Consider the following 16,333-nt stretch of genomic DNA (forward strand, 5'->3'; position numbering starts at 1 on the left):
GCGATATGTAAGGGATAATCAACGGCTAGCTGTGCATTAAACGATTTGAGGCGAAGAACCACCTGACTCGCAGCGGAGGGTGGTTGCCTCGGCGAAGTGCATTCAAATCGTTTAATGCACAGCTAGCCGTTGATTATCCCGTTTATGCCATGGTCATCTCCCAGCATTCACATATTAAAGATGTTAATAATAGTTGCGCTGCAATATTTGACCGGACCGATAAAAATGACGGTTATTTTCATCTGTATTACTATTTAACTGTAACTGTATGTTACTATGGTTACCAATGTTTATAGGAAGTGCATTAATATATAGAACGTGATTAAACTGACCTGGAACTACCTGTGCAGTTAAACGAATTTAATCAACACCTGCCAGCCAATCAGAATTGAGTATTCAGACAGACCGTGGCATAAACAGCCATATCTCACGTCTACGAGTGTGATATTGCGTTTATACAACAGTTCAATGGCGGAAGAAAGTAGTTCTGCACAAAAGGGGGCTTTTAAAGATACTCCGTTGTCGTTTCTAAATGATTTACACACTCACGCCGTTGAACTGTTGTATAAACGCAACATCAAGTATTGGAACTGTGAAGATAAAATTGCTTTGTTGGTTGTGGAGTCAAGACATTTGCAAATATGATGAAAAGATGAATATGAGACAAAACTACAGAATGTTACATTTTATTATTAGCCATTTCAACACATACATGTTTTACCAAATAAAAAGAACAGCACTTTTAGAGTTCATCCCACTCATTGATGTGAGCATAAGTACTGGGACAGCTGAACATAAGACAGATATAAAAGATTAAAAGCTATTATTTAGTTGCAGATTCCTTGTGCACAATCACAGCAGTGAGTCTGTGACCCATAGACATCACCAGACTCTTGGTCTCATCCTTTGAAATGCTTTTCCCAGCCTTTAATGCAGCCAATTCCAATTGTTGCTTGTTTTGGGGAGTTTCTGCCTTTACTCTCCTCTTCAGCTGGTGAAATTCATGTTCAATCGGATTTAAATCTGGAGATTGACTTGGGCAATCTAAGACTTTCCATTTCTTTGCCCTTATAAAATCCTTGACTGAACTGGTAGGGTGTTTTGGGTCATTGTCCTGATGCAATATGAAGCACTTCCCAATGAATCTGGTGGCATTTTCTTGAATATTGGTAGGCAAGATGGTTTTGTACCCTTCCAAATTCATTCTGCTACTGTCATCATACATTAAGTCAGTAAAGTTGAGAGGGCCTGTTCCAGAGGCAGCCATGCATGCCCATGCCATGACACCACCTCCACCATGCTTTACAGATGAGGCTGTATGCTTGGGATCATTTGTATTTGCCTTTTTTTCTCCACATTGTTGCTTTCCCATCACTTAGATAAAGGTTCATCTTTGTCTCATCGGTCCATAAACACAGTTCCAAAACACTTCTGGCTCACCTATGTGCTTTTTTGCAAACTGCAATCTTGCCTTTATATTTTTGGAGCTGGTCAGAGGTTTGTATCTTGCTGTGTAGCCTCTGTTATTCTATGTCAAAGTCTCCTGAGGACAGTAGATTGTCCGAGCATCACCCCAGCTTTCTGGAAGTTGTTGGTGATTTTACAAACATGTCTTTTAGGGTTCATTTTCACAGCTTTTATGATTTGTCTGTCATCAACTACTGTTGTTTTCTCAGCCGATCAGGTAGTTGTTGGTTGCTGGTGTCGCTGGTGGTTTCCAAACTCTTGATTTCTCCATGCCTTTTGTTTTTGCTATAGCTCTAATTGACTTCCTCTTTTCTTTTAGCATCCAAATTGCTTGCTTTTCTCTCAAAGTCATCCTGGTTTGTGTGTGTCATAATCGAATGCATGATTCAGAATGCAGAAGTATTGGATGTAACTGATACGACACATTCCCTGCTTTTAATATCTGAAGAATTAATGCAACAGGACACACTTAGAAAGACCTGTGAGGCAACTGTTCCAATACTTATGGTCACATCAGATAGAGGGATGAAACTCTAAAAGTGCTGAACTTCTTAGCTGGTAAAACATCTGTGTTGAATCACCCAATAATAAAATGTGATATTCTGTAGTTTTGTCTCATATTCATCTTTTAATCATATTTGTAAATGTCTTGACTCCACAGCCAACATAGCAATTTTGTCTTTACTGTTCCAATACTTTTGGAGGGCACTGTGTACATGTATGTGTGTACATATATATATATATATATATATGCAGTTTTGGTTCTCCATACACATGACTAAACTTGAAGAAAAAAAAGGATTTATATAAAGAAAAGTTCTACTTACCCATGTCTGTGCTGTCAGGATGGGACTGAGCAGTCGCGCACTTATATCCATGGGGTGCATTTGCAGTAAGTAAACAACTCTGCAGTACATAAAGAAGAACATGAAAAGAAAGAGGAAAAGAAATACTTCAACAGGATGTCTACCATGTTACAGGTACTGGTAATGTTACATTATATTATATTATATGTGACCCTGGACCACAAAATTTTTCAAAATTGAGATTTATGCATAAACTGAAAGCTGAATAAATAAGCTTTCCATTGATGTATGGTTTGTTAGGATCGGACCATATTTGGCCGAGATACAACTATTTGAAAATCTGGATCTGAGGGTGCAAAACAAATCTAAATATTGAGAAAATTGCCTTTAAAGTTGTCCAAATGAAGTTCTTAGCAATGCATATTGCTAATCAAAAATTCAGTTTTTATATATTTATGGTAAGAAATTTACAAAATATCTTCATGGAACATGATCTTTATTTAATATCCTAATGATTTTTGGCATAAAAGAAAAATCTATAATTTGACCCAGTGAGTGTATTTTTGGCTATTGCTACAAATATACCCCAGCGACTTAAGACTGGTTTTGCGGTCTAGGGTCACATATGGTATAATTATAAAATACTTTTATAAAATTTTGTATTAGTACCTCATGAGATCAGGGTCATCATTTATATCAGCCTGATGATTTATGTCCTACAGAAAAGGAGGTATGAATTTTGGAGGTATGAAAGTCTTGTTAAATAATGCAACATATATAATCAAGCTGGGGTTTTGGATGGTCAAGCTACAGTCATAACAGCTTTAAAACAATAGCTTTTTTTTGTTCCACACGAAAAAAATAAAAGTAAATAAAAAAATAAAATAAGTAAATGACGACAATTTAAAATTTTGGGTGAACTACCAATTAAATTTTTTTTTCTGCCAAGATATAATTGAGGTGCAATGGGAAAGATCTTGCTTATGTTGCAGATATGTGCTCTGATTGGTTAGCAGGCCCAGTGTGCTGTGATTGGTGAACCACTTAGAGCATGTTCCAGAAAATGTGTCATACCCCTAACATAACCGCATGTTTCATCTGTTCAGCTGTAAATATTAATGTCGATTTTGCCAGATTCAGACACTGAGAATTTTTACGAACAAAAGGATTGTGCATAACCTTTGAAAGCACAAATTTAACAGGACCCTTTTTTTGTTTTTCATAACCTCGATGCCCAAAGTGACGTCATAATTCCACCACTCTATTAGTCTGTAAATGGCCATTAACAAAGGCCAGAAATGCTGAAGACGGATGCAAAGAGGAGAAAATACCATAGCAGGCAGAACAAGATCAATGTTCATGGTGCGCAAAATATAGGAATCCTAAATTCTGATTTTTATATGAATGTGTTTCTGAGGGGAACTGGCTGTTTTCAGAAAAGTTTACATGCCGTTGTTTTTTCATTTGCCTCTGTATAATGCATTTAAATTAGTGTTAATACGCGCAGCGCTGCTGTTTACACAATGGTAACCAAGGAAACACTGTATTACTGTTTGATAAGCACCTGCTGTCAGAGAGTGAATATGCATCTCATTCAGCCCGTCTGCGGTTTCTGTTTCATGCAATGTCTTATGTAGCATAATTTAACAAAGCTAAAGTCAGACAGTCTAATATAAATCAAAGGTAACACTTTAGAATAGGGAACACTTAATAACTATTAACTACGACTTTTCCCTCAATAAATTCCTAATTTGCTGCTTATTAATAGTTAGTAAGGTAGTTGTTACGTTTAGGTTTTTTTTTTTTTTTTGATTCATGATTAAAATGCAGTGGTTGCCTCTAATTTCAAATGGCTATGAAAAATCAAGGTGCAACACTGAGCAACTTATAATAGATTATTCAGTTTCTGTAACTGAACACCTACAAACATAAAAACCTAAGCAAAATTTTATTTCTATCTTTGTTCTATATTTAATTGTGCTATCACTCGCAATTTGTTCATTTGTTCTTATTCACTGGCTGTTCACTTGTCTTTAATAATGTTTGAACTTAATATTTGTTAGGCTAGTGATTTTTGCTGTGGTATTGAAATTGAAATCAGGAACTGTAAAATGGAATTGGTATCCAAAATTTTGGCGGATCTATAAGCTTATGTATTAGAATACAAGATAACAGATCAAAAACAATAATAACACCAACTATTTTATTTTATTTGCTTATTTATTTTATTATTATTATTTTTTATTTTTTTTGCGGCAAGGCCAGTGAAAATATTGGCAGGGCAAGTAATGGTGAAACTGAATTTCACTCCATAAAAATTAATGTGGTGACAAACAAATTTTCAATAAAATCATCAGACATGTATCAATAAAATAAACAAATCGTTAATGCAGTGACAATAAGAAGTGTGAGACAGTAAAAGCAGCAGCTTAGTGAGCATACACAAAAAAGATCTCATAGCAAAGTATTAAAACAATCTAATACCAAACAGGTAAAAACTCTTGGCATGGTATGGTATTCACAATGTGAACCAGTTTGAGCGTTATTCTATTTTGTAAACAAGGGACAACAATTAAGGAGATCAACTGTAGCAAATAAATGTGTTTGTTCCCCAAAAGTCTTTGTAGTGTGTACGTGACACATTTTACATACCTTGCCATTTGACTGCCCTGTTTGGCACAACCACTTCTCCAGAAGAATGTTCCGAATCTTTAAAAGATCGACACCATTGATGGAGGCAATATCTTTGGCCACGGAGTGAATGTCTGTCCAATTACAGAAAAAGCGGGCTGAATCCAAATATAAATGTCTCTACACACATGCACACACACTACTGTTCAAAAGTTATTATTTCATGTTTTTGAAATATGTCTCAGTAATACTAATATTATGAAATACTATTACAATTTAAAACAACTGTTTTCTATTTTAAAAGAAACACTAACTTTCTAGCAGTAAAATAAATAAAAACTGCTTGCATCTTGTAGGGGGAAAAAAGAAGAAACATAAAAACAAACAACAACAACAACAAAAAGATCTGTGTGGACAAATCTGGTTTAAATACACATTGCTAAAGGATATTTTTCTCACAATATCCATCCCTACAGCTCTAAAAAAATATTAATTATTCTAACAGGTTTATCAAAGTGTAAAAAAATAAAATACTCTACCATTAATAACCTATTTTTCACAAAAAAAACCCCTCAGTCTTCAGTGTTAAACAAATCATGCCAATTGAGAGCTCAAAATGCCTCAATCATCCCCCAAGATTCTTTGATAAACAATTTTTTTTTTTTTGCAACTTCTTAAAAAAAAAAAAAAAAAAAAAAAAAAGTTTTTAAAAAATAATTTAGTAATTAGTTTAGGTTAGGATTTAGACATGTAAGACAATAATAAGACCAACATTAAGAAGAAAACACAAATATATGCAAATACAGCAATTCTTATACCACAAATACAGTATATGCCATACTACTTGTCCTTACCAGGGTAAGTCAGGCCAGCAGGGTTTTTCATACGGTCCAGCACGGAGCTATGCTCAAAGAGAGCTACAATGAGGCGACCAGGGAGTCCTGTGAGTTTGAGGAGCTCTGGAGAGCTGAGCTGAGATGAAATAAGAGCATTCTCTGTGGCCGAGCGCTGATACTGTAGCTGCAGTTTAGAGATGAGTGCTTCACCTCGAGTCTGTAAATTTTCCTGGTAAAAGGTCCGAACAGTATAGTCAACCAAAATACCCGTTACTGCCACTGCAAGGCCATAATTACAAAACGGTCATATGTCAGACTTGTTCATGAAATCACTGCCAGTATGCCAATATAAATTATTGATTTACATATTAAGCTGTCAGGTAAGAATTGGGAAATTCATTCCCTTGTTTACGTTATCTCTGTAAGCAGAAAAGAAGATCCAGCTACTTCATGCTTTGTGTGAATTTCAACTAGTTTATGGACTAAACCATTCCCCAGAAGAAAGAAACACAGTATGCTACAACAAAGTTTAGTGCACCTACATAACGCACATTTACACACACTATTTTAAGGCTATGAGTTGATTAAAATTTATTTGATTTATAGCACTATCTTGAATTTTTTGAAATGTTAAATGCTATGTTATGAATGTTAAATACATATTTTCCTAACCTGCAGCAATACAGTGGCTAGTCTTCTCATTAGTAGTGTTTTTCATTATATTTGATTATACTTTCTACCTGTTGAGTTTCCATTTATGAATGAATTTGATAAGGTGCAAAGAAAAATATGTTTCTCGATCAAGTGATAAACATTTGCTTTGGTGTGTGTTCTTGATCTTCTTCCAGTCATTTAATATCAGACAGGAGACAATGAAATGAATGTGTTATCCATGTTAAATAAATATAACAACATTAAATGTTAATTTTCAGCAGGATCGAGTTGATAGTACTACTACTCTGACTAGTATTAATTAAGAATTTTGCCATAAACATATTTATGTTATAGTGTTATGTTATAGTATATTTAATTGCATATAGTGAAAGGCATATTCACATATGAAATTCACAGAATTAACATCAAGCATGCAATTTTGAGCTTGCATTTACCATATTTAACATATTATATGTATGTGTGTTGATCATTGTTCATGTGAATAAAACCCCAATTTAAAACATTCATCATAAAAAGTGATTGTGTCTCTTCATAAGACCGCTTCATTCATATGGATTACTTTTACAATGTTCAAATGTACTTTTTGAAGCTTTAAATGTTGAGTACCTAGACTTTCAATGGAATGACAAAAAATGATAGCAGCATATTAAAATTCATTCATTTGTATTAAGAAAAAAAGTCTGGTAAAACTTTAGAATTGGGAACACATTAACTATTAACTACGACTTTTCCCTCAATAAATTCCTAATTTGCTGCTTATTAATAGTTAGTAAGGTAGTTGTTAAGTTTAGGTCTTTGGTAAGATTAGGGATGTAGAATAAGGTCATGTAGAATAAGGCATTAATATGTGCTTAATTACTACTAATAAATGGCTAATATTTTATTAATATACATGCTAATTAGCAACTAGTTAAGAGACCTTAAAATAAAGTGTTACCCAACATAATATTAAAATTTTTCTGAAAAGCCAACATACCTCCAGAGAATCAGACTGCAGTAACTTGTGTACAAGCTCCAAACTGAACTTTAAGAAATCTGTCTTTTGTGCACCTGAAATCAAACAAATATGCATTTTTTTTTAAATATGACTGTGATGAGTGGGGAGGGGCCGAGAGCCATGAGAACGGACCAAGGCCAGTGGAGTAAATGATAATGAGCGACACCTGCGCCACACACAGTTCGAGTCCCACGAAGGAGCTCCGGAAGGATAAAAGGAGGAGTGACGACAGTGAAGGACGAGAGAGGACCAGGCCTGGACTATTTATGTTGTTTTGTTTATGTTGATGCGCCAGTCGTCCGTGAGGAACTGCAACTTTACTTTCATTGTTGTTTATTTTATTATTAAATCTGTGTTAAACGTCTGCCAGTTCCCGCCGCCTCCTTCCCCGAACTACAAACTTTGTTACAATGATGCCTTCACTCAAGTCCACTACAGCATCATCAGGTAACAATGCAATGAAGAGCACGTTCAGGGAATAACAACAACTCATACTTTGGTCTGTTCCTCACCCAAAGTTATTGCATTCCTTCAAAAGATTTATAAAATATATAATGTTTGACTAATGAAAGATTGCTGTCATGCTACTTGACTTACCTGCAGGAAGGTCCTGGGCAATTTTATGGACTGTGGCTGCAGCAAGTTCCAGATTCTGAATGCACAGTGCATGGTTAAAGATACTCTGAGTCACACTGGACAATTCTTTACTTGGAGTAAGATTCTGGATTTTCTTTGACTGATCCGTTAGCAAAGGCAAAAGACTCTTCTTGAACACATGGTTCACAGCTAAAACATACAGCTTATCAGGATTAACCTGGGTAAAAATCAAAACAGAAAAATAGACTGTAAATATCTTGCCTGTAAAAAGTGTCATTTTTGTTTAGTTCCTAGCATGAGTTTTTGTTATATTTAGATAACACTGGTCTTGTGAATTTATCTGGCAAATGCTTTTAAAACCCACCACCTAAAATCCTAATAACAGCGTAAAGAAGTCTGATACTGGGGTAGAGTTTAACAAGAAATAAACAAATGCTCATTGCTTCTTGGTAAATACATTAGACGTGACATTGTATTGCCACTTTGCCTTTACAGACTGACCATTGTGTGTTACAGAATGACTTTCACAGAGAAATTCTAGAAAATTTCTGTAAAAGACACACATTCAAAGTGCTATATAAATGTAACCCAGAAAAGCGCTATATAAATGTAACAAATTATTATTATTATTAAAGCTCATTTTATTAGTACTACAGATGCAAACGGTGTTCTGTTGTGTGCTGTCACTTTAACTACAAAAACAGAAACTAACAAGCAGGAATAATAAAAAAAAGACAATGATCTCTTCTCCTTTAAGTATGATACCTTCATTAATTTACAGATGAGGAGTAGCGTGGGTAAAGTGTCCTCACTAAGTTCTGGAGCTGTGGGCACACATTAAGAAAAACAAAGAGAAAGAAAACGTCACAATAAAAAAGAAAATATGTGAGACATTTAGGATACAATAAAATCACAAAAAGACAAATCAGGAAGGGTATGGTGAAATAAACAAAGCTACAAAACCTGACACCCTGATACACACAGACAATTTTCCAGAAAGCGTGGTTGGTCTGGAAGAACAGATGAAAGGGCAGGCGGGTGTTAGCTAGAGCAGTGGGTTCAAGACCATTCTCCAAAAGGTATGAGCTCTCCAGGTCAGTGGGGGGGGAGATTCTTCTATGTGACTTTAAATGCTGGAGTAATCCCACCATCTAAATAATAAATTATGAAGATGTTACAATTAAACAAACAAACAAAACAAACAAAATTCCAAAACTTTAAATACATAAAGCTTCAATGAGCACTAGGGAATTGTTTGGCGGCTGCTCACCAGCCAAAGTCAAAAGTGCTCACTACAGGTCTCAGTCATTCAAGCTATATGTAGAAAAAGTCTATCGATTTCTGTGTTTGTGTGGCTTGTTTAACCATCTGTTTTTTTTCATCCTGTTTGGTAACATGAATTGCATCTTGGTATGTAACTGACCTGACCAAGGGGTAGAAGGGTTGTGGTCTCATCAGCCATCTGAATAGTTCTGAGCACTCTCTCTATCCACTCATAGTTGTATGGATTTAGCTGTACAGATTACATTCATTTTAGAACAAAGGGTATGGCATTAGAATAATCTACTATACATGATAAATGACATTTGAGTAGTCAAATACTTGGTGTCATAAATGCAATCGTGTCAGTGTCCTATATCCCATAAAACATTCCATAAAATCTTAGATTAGGACAAGGCTTAAAGAGAATCAGAGATGAAGTATGCAATACAAGACCTTGGTCAAGGCTGTGTTGAGACTGATCACAAGGTCTTTGGTAGAGCCAAGCCGAGGAACAATTTGTAGGGCACTTTCGAGCATGTCATCTTTTCCTAACAGTAACTCTTCACCCTGCAAGATACCTTTAGCATCGCCTTCTTCAATCTCTATTTCATACAACCTATCCTCCTGAAGTAGTAGAGTGGTTATGTACAAATTGATTGCAGAACCACTGTCCAATCCAAATGTGCTGCAGAGTCCAAAAAAAAAAAAAAAAAAACCTTGAGTATTACACTCAGCATAATACATTCAGCGTTACTGACAAAATACACTGTGGTAATTCACAGAATGTGGAGGATAACACAGACATGTGTGTTAATATCATGTATCCTGTTAATCTATAAACATCTTAGTGGTAGTTATGTTTAAAACTGTTACATTTAAAGTATGGTTTTAGTGTCCAAATAATTTTGGGGTGCACTACATTGTTTAAAAATGGTAAAAAAATAAAAATAAATAAATAAATAAATAAAATAAAAATAATAAAAATAAAAAGTGTCATGAACTTTCATCACAGATCAGTTTCCACCACATAAAAAAAAAAAAAAGTGGGTGCGGTAAACTTCAAGATCCAGTCAGCTTTACCACAGTTTGAGTTAAGTGTCAAAGGATCTCACAGAGCCATGCTACCTGCAATTTATCACTGCACACATCAAAATGAACAAATGTATTTTACATTGCATTTGTACTCTGCATTGAAAATATTAAATATTGTGTTTAAAAATGCTCTAATTATTCATAATCATTTACATCTACTTATATAGGGACATTACAGAAAAAAAAACCTCCTTTGTAAAAACCCTCCTAAATGATTAAATGTAAATGTAAAAACAGCCACCTTGCCAAATGTGTTATCAATATAAATAAGTAAAATAGTGAATAGCTGACTTGCCTGCAGTAATGCAGTATGATGTCAGGAGTAATGTTTTTGTTTTTCACAAGTGTAGGAATCAAGTTTCTCTTTGTCTCTGTGCACTGCCTAAACACCGACTGGATGGAAACCTAAATGGAAACAAATGTCACAAAAGGGCACAAAATTCTGGACATATTGCATGGTTTTAAAATAGATTAAATAACTTGGTTTTATCTCACATAGGCTAAATAAGTTCATAAATTCATGCATAAGTTCAGCACTGACCCCGAGTTTGCTAAGTTGAATGCCCCACTCTGCATCAGTGATAACAGACAGAAACTTCCCCCTCTCCTCTTCATCCTTATACAAAAAACTTAGATGGGCCCCCACCATAGCAACAACCTACAGAAGACAAATATATTTATTATTATTATTATTAAAACAAGAAAAATGTTAGCGGTGCTTGGCCATGCAAATGTTGTTGCCATATTAATTGAGTGGTAAAAAAACAAAAAAACAAAACAACATTGAATGACTGGTTGACTGGACAGTGGAGGATTACTCTTCTCCTAAAGCACTCACTAAGGTTTTTTGATCGGGAAGTTAAAGTTACCCTTAAGAACACCTTACATGTATTTGTTATCATTGTCATTATTGCCTTACATTATTGTTGATCAGTACATATTTCTGCAGTACTTGGGATGTCCCGATCAGATTATTTTTTTTATTTTTGCCCCCGATACGAGTCACTGAATGTCAGCGCCTGCGCAAACAGTACTCACATTCTCCCTCTTGTTCGCTGTCGTCGTTAACAGTTCTGTCCATGGACAGAAGTCTGTCTAATAGGGGTATAACGGTACACAAATATGACGGTTCGGTACATACCTCAGTTTTAACGTCACGGTCCTGTATGATTTCAATACAGCAGGGGGAAAAAAAATGTAACTGTTTTTTTTTTTTTTAAATAGTGGTTTACTAAATAAGTTGCTCTTTCTTTAATACATTCAGTTATAGTTAAAATTTTCTTAATAAAAATCTACCTCAGCTTATGCTTAAAACTACAGGGAGCCCTTTTACATTACAAGGTTACAATTAGGCCTAACAACTTAACCCAACCTTAAATTGAATTACTATTTTTTTTTTTTTTTAAATAGACGATCAGCACTCAACTTTCTAAAAAAAAAAAAAAAAAGTTTGCAAACATGTAAATTGCACATAATGCAGTTTTTAAATTAACTTATAAATAATAAAATTTCTAGGCTATTTGTTAAAATATTTTCAAATTACACGGGCTGTCATAGCATATTTCATAACAGATTAATTTAAACATACTGTACATTAAATAATTAAGACTAACAGGTTTAGTAAAGTATATGGTGTAATATTTCGCGAAATGCTCCTCTCTAGACTTCATTTCTCTAGTGAACTAACGAGCTGTGGACACTGATGACTTGCTGAGGTAAATGAAATGCTACGTGACATTTTATTTCCACGCTGTTTTGATGTCTTTCCGCGGTTGAAACACTGATTGAGCAATTACATGAGGCATGAGATGTTCTGTCATGTTTATTCGCGTTAAAACTAGTAGTACAGAGGAAGTAATGATCGTGTTCACTCGCGCTCCGCTGTCTGTGGCGCATCACGGTTCAGACATGGGAACCGGAACTGATCACGGCCGCTTGAGACAATGCTTGTGTAGGGTTTATACCAGCACGTTTCTGAACTGTCCCAGAAGCGGCTCTCTAAGGTGTTTATACAGCGATCTGTCATGCCACATCAAAGACTGTCAAAACACCATTTATTATTTGAATTTCCTGAAAAAAAAAAAAAAAAATTTTTCTTCCGGTACACATGCGTACCGAACCGAAAGACCCGTACCGAAATGGTTTGGTATGAATGCCTGTACCGTTACTCCCCTACTGTCTATTAATCAGATAGACTGGTAAACAAAGGAATTGAAATGTATACATTTTAATGTATACTGGCCCAAACTGTATGTGCCCCAATTATTGTCACCCCTTGATTCAATACTTTGCACAAACTCTTTTTCTAAATTTGTATTTTCCTACAATGCTTAAGAAGTTCAAGAACACATAGGTATACACAAAAAACATATATGGCCGACCTAAGAGGATAAACAGCAAGACATTTTGCTTATTTTTAACCAAGGGCACCAATGATTTTTAGACTGCATTATATATAACAGTAGCCTAAAACAATGTTCAAAAGTCAATTTTAATGCAGGTCTAGGTGATGCCCGCTAAAAAGTAAAGTTTAGAGGGCACATCGGCTGAAACTTTCTCTTTTCTAGCTTCTTTTTTGTCATTTAGTTAGGTTTCTGGCATGTTTCAGAAAAGCTGAAAAGAAAACACGCAGAAAGTTCATTATGGGCTGTCTGTGTCTGAAATGATATCATCCTAGCTATTTGAATAGGACCACCTTCTCCAAGCCATATATGGTAGAGATGCGCAGATCAGCTCAAACGTCACCCGAATACACTGCTTTAATCATCCACCCACCACCCAACCGAACATATAATTTTCTCAGATGTAGGTATTGGCACCCAACCCGCACCCGATTATGACATTACAATTGTTGTTAACCATGCTTTACAACATTACAAATGGTGTTATTGTCATTATTAGCGTATGCTGTTCTGTGTCAGTTGCGCCACGCGCATACGTTTTCTACGTTGTTTACGCTTCGATTTGAACAAAAACAATGTATACACGTGGCGCACCTGACACAGAACAGCATACGCTGTTTACGTTCAGTGGATACTCCCCAAAATGGCACTAGGGTGATACGGAGGAGACAAGTCGTTATTTCTGTTTTCTTTGCATACAAAAAGTATTCTCGTAGCTTTGTAAAATTACGATTGAACCCGTGATGCCACATGGATTATTTTACCGATATCCTTGCTACGTTTCTGGACCTTGATCGTAGTAATTACATTGTTATCTATGGGAGGGTCAGAGAGCTCTCAATGCATAAATATCTTAATTTGTGTTCCGAAGATGAACAAAGGTCTTACAGGTTTGGAACAACATGAGGGTGTGCAATTAATGACAGAATTTTCATTTTTGGGTGAACTACCCCTTTTAAGCCATTGGTCTCAAACTCAATTCCTAGAGGGCCACAGCTCTGCACAGTTTAGCTCCAACCCTAATCAAACACACCTGATCCAGCTAATCAAGCTCTTCAGGATTACTAGAAACTTCCAAGCAGGTGTGATTAAGGCTTAGTTCACACTGCAGGTCTTAATGCTCAGATCGGATTTTTTGCTGAAATCCGATTTTTTGCATTGTTGTTTACATTGTGATTTAAATGCGACTGCCATCAGTCTCATGTGTGAACCGTATACGGCCCTGAAGTGACCCGCATGCGCAGAAGACGACGTGACGTCAGACGCAGTGCACTGTGTTTGCGGAAATAAAAATGGATGCTGCTCGTGTTAGAGCGTGTTTAGCAATTTTTAAGTTAATGTGCAATTGGAGCCTAAATAACGAAGTGATAAGAAGAAGAATATTAAGAAGAAAGAGAGCACGATTTCCTCCAGCGCAGAATTGTGACGCCTGTCGCATTTCAATGACGTAAAATTCGCATGAAATGCGACATGGCCGTTCAGACAGAAGTTGCATTGCAAAATATGGATATGTATTTGATTTAGGACCACATATGAAAGTGGCCTGGGCCTGATTTGAAAAAAATCGGATTTGTGCTGTTCAGACTGTCATAAGAAAATCAGATATGGGTCACATTTGCGCAAAAAGTCGGATTTGGGCCACTTTAGCCTGCAGTGTGAACCTAGTCTTAGAGCTGGTTGGAGCTAAACTCTGAAGAGCTGTGGCCCTCCAGGAATTGAGTTTGAGACCACTAATTTAAGCAGTACTGTATCAATGGATGGTTCATTTTTAACAGCAGATTCAGTGACATTAGATCTGGTCTTCACATCTCTAATGGTAACATAATATGCAGATTGTAGACTGCTTTTAAATGAACATTTATTTATAAAGCAAAAGTTCTTCTTTGGCCAGTTTAACCTATAATTTCTTAATAGCACTGGAAAGTCACTGATTCTGTCATTGCAACTGCAACACACACACAGACACACAAATGAAATATGTTCAGCCCAATGCAATGACTGGATACGGGCTAATTTATTAGCCCTATCTGTTCAAAACATAATTCGGTATATTATACTGCAACTTTATAAATAGACATACAAAGTAACAAATAAAATGCTCCCAAACAGTACTTTTCTTTCCTTCCTTTTGTTTTTAATTCTCTTTTTAATTTTCTCTCCAATCTGTTTCGCCTCCATTTATTTTTTTAAATTTTTTTTTTTGAGAGTCTACAAATTAATGCATGTCTGCCTGATGAAAAAATGTATTTTAGACACGTTCAAATTTTAGAGAATGTAGTTAATATTTACATCATTAATGATTTATATCATCCACCCGCAATTAATCAATGTTTTTTTTTTTTTTTTACCCGACCCGCCCAGCCCGTGGATATAACTAATATAACATCACTAATAATATATGGATATATTCACACGTCTTGTGTTGACACACCCCATAGAAGAGGGTCACAGTGACCAGAGCTGTTTTTGACAAGGTAAAAAGGTGTTGTTTTGCACGATCATTGAGGAATTTCATGTTTTTATTAATGTTACAGACATTTAATGAAGGCCCTAAAAAATGGAGTAAGATTAGAGTAAGAAAGATAAGAAAGCAAGGCAAACAGGATTAATTTAGATTTTATACTTAGGATTAAAATTTTCACCAAGCAAGCACAACTTGTATGACAAATCAAACTTTAGCCTGACCTTAATCTTTTCATAATTTTGCCAGGCACTGGTGATCATCTTCCACAGAATATCCACAACCGCTGCCTTGGGCAAAATGGTACAAAGCCCGATGGCCAAATCAGAGTCGACCACTCTCCAGTTGAGCACCTGTAATACAACTCCATGAATGAAGTCACTGATATAAATCACTCCTTGGAAAGAAATCAAGATAAACGCACACCTTCTGTAACAAGGAGACCACAACCACAGTGACAGACGAGAGAACAGTTTTCTCTATCCCGTCAAGAGTCTGTTTATCTCTGGCCATGCGGTGGTTAGACTGAAACTGGAAATGAGATACACACACCATCAACAAAAGCACTTATTTGCATTATATTTAACGTAACTATTTTACAGGATTCTCACCCGCCTGCTTAGAGAAATATCCATGTTGTTAGAAACAAAGTGCATTAATATGCTGCCGTAAGATTCCATCAGAAGTCGTAGAGCCAGTTCTAGCTGACTGCACTCCTGCAGCATTTGCAGCATAGTGGCCAAGGGATTGAGCAAAGGCCCAACCCAATCAGTGCCTGTGAAAGCAGACAGATCTCTCACGACTAAGGCCTCAGAAACATTTTCCCCCAGAAATCAGTCAAAAACTAATTCAGTGAAAGAAAAAAACATTCTGCCTTTCACAATCCAATAAAATACAAAATTATTTTCAAACAGTTTTGATAGTCCACTTTAGACATTCTATTAAAAGTAACTTTGCAAAGTCATTAGAGTATTAGTACTGTCTGCTTAATATCTGCTAATGTTTTATTTTGATGGCCCCCGACAGACATTCTACTGACTATAACTAACTTTAGAAGTACATGTCAACTTATTCTACTAACCCAAACCTAACAGTCCACTAATACT

General features: G+C 35.8%; 1 protein-coding gene across 1 annotated transcript in view; it reads right to left on the reverse strand.

The window, feature by feature from the left end:
- The window catches only part of kntc1 (kinetochore associated 1), a 130,753-nt gene that overhangs the window by 31,628 nt on the left and 82,792 nt on the right, over positions 1-16,333 (reverse strand). The window contains 15 exon segments of the mRNA XM_058777423.1: positions 2,295-2,373; positions 2,943-2,989; positions 4,926-5,038; positions 5,759-5,969; positions 7,392-7,465; positions 8,010-8,226; positions 8,775-8,833; positions 8,992-9,160; positions 9,433-9,522; positions 9,726-9,957; positions 10,660-10,769; positions 10,906-11,022; positions 15,452-15,580; positions 15,654-15,758; positions 15,839-16,002. Of these exon segments, the coding sequence (XP_058633406.1) occupies positions 2,295-2,373; positions 2,943-2,989; positions 4,926-5,038; positions 5,759-5,969; positions 7,392-7,465; positions 8,010-8,226; positions 8,775-8,833; positions 8,992-9,160; positions 9,433-9,522; positions 9,726-9,957; positions 10,660-10,769; positions 10,906-11,022; positions 15,452-15,580; positions 15,654-15,758; positions 15,839-16,002 (1,916 nt within the window).

Source organism: Onychostoma macrolepis, chromosome 05 (genome assembly GCF_012432095.1).
Source record: "Onychostoma macrolepis isolate SWU-2019 chromosome 05, ASM1243209v1, whole genome shotgun sequence".
Taxonomy (NCBI): Eukaryota; Metazoa; Chordata; class Actinopteri; order Cypriniformes; family Cyprinidae; genus Onychostoma; species Onychostoma macrolepis.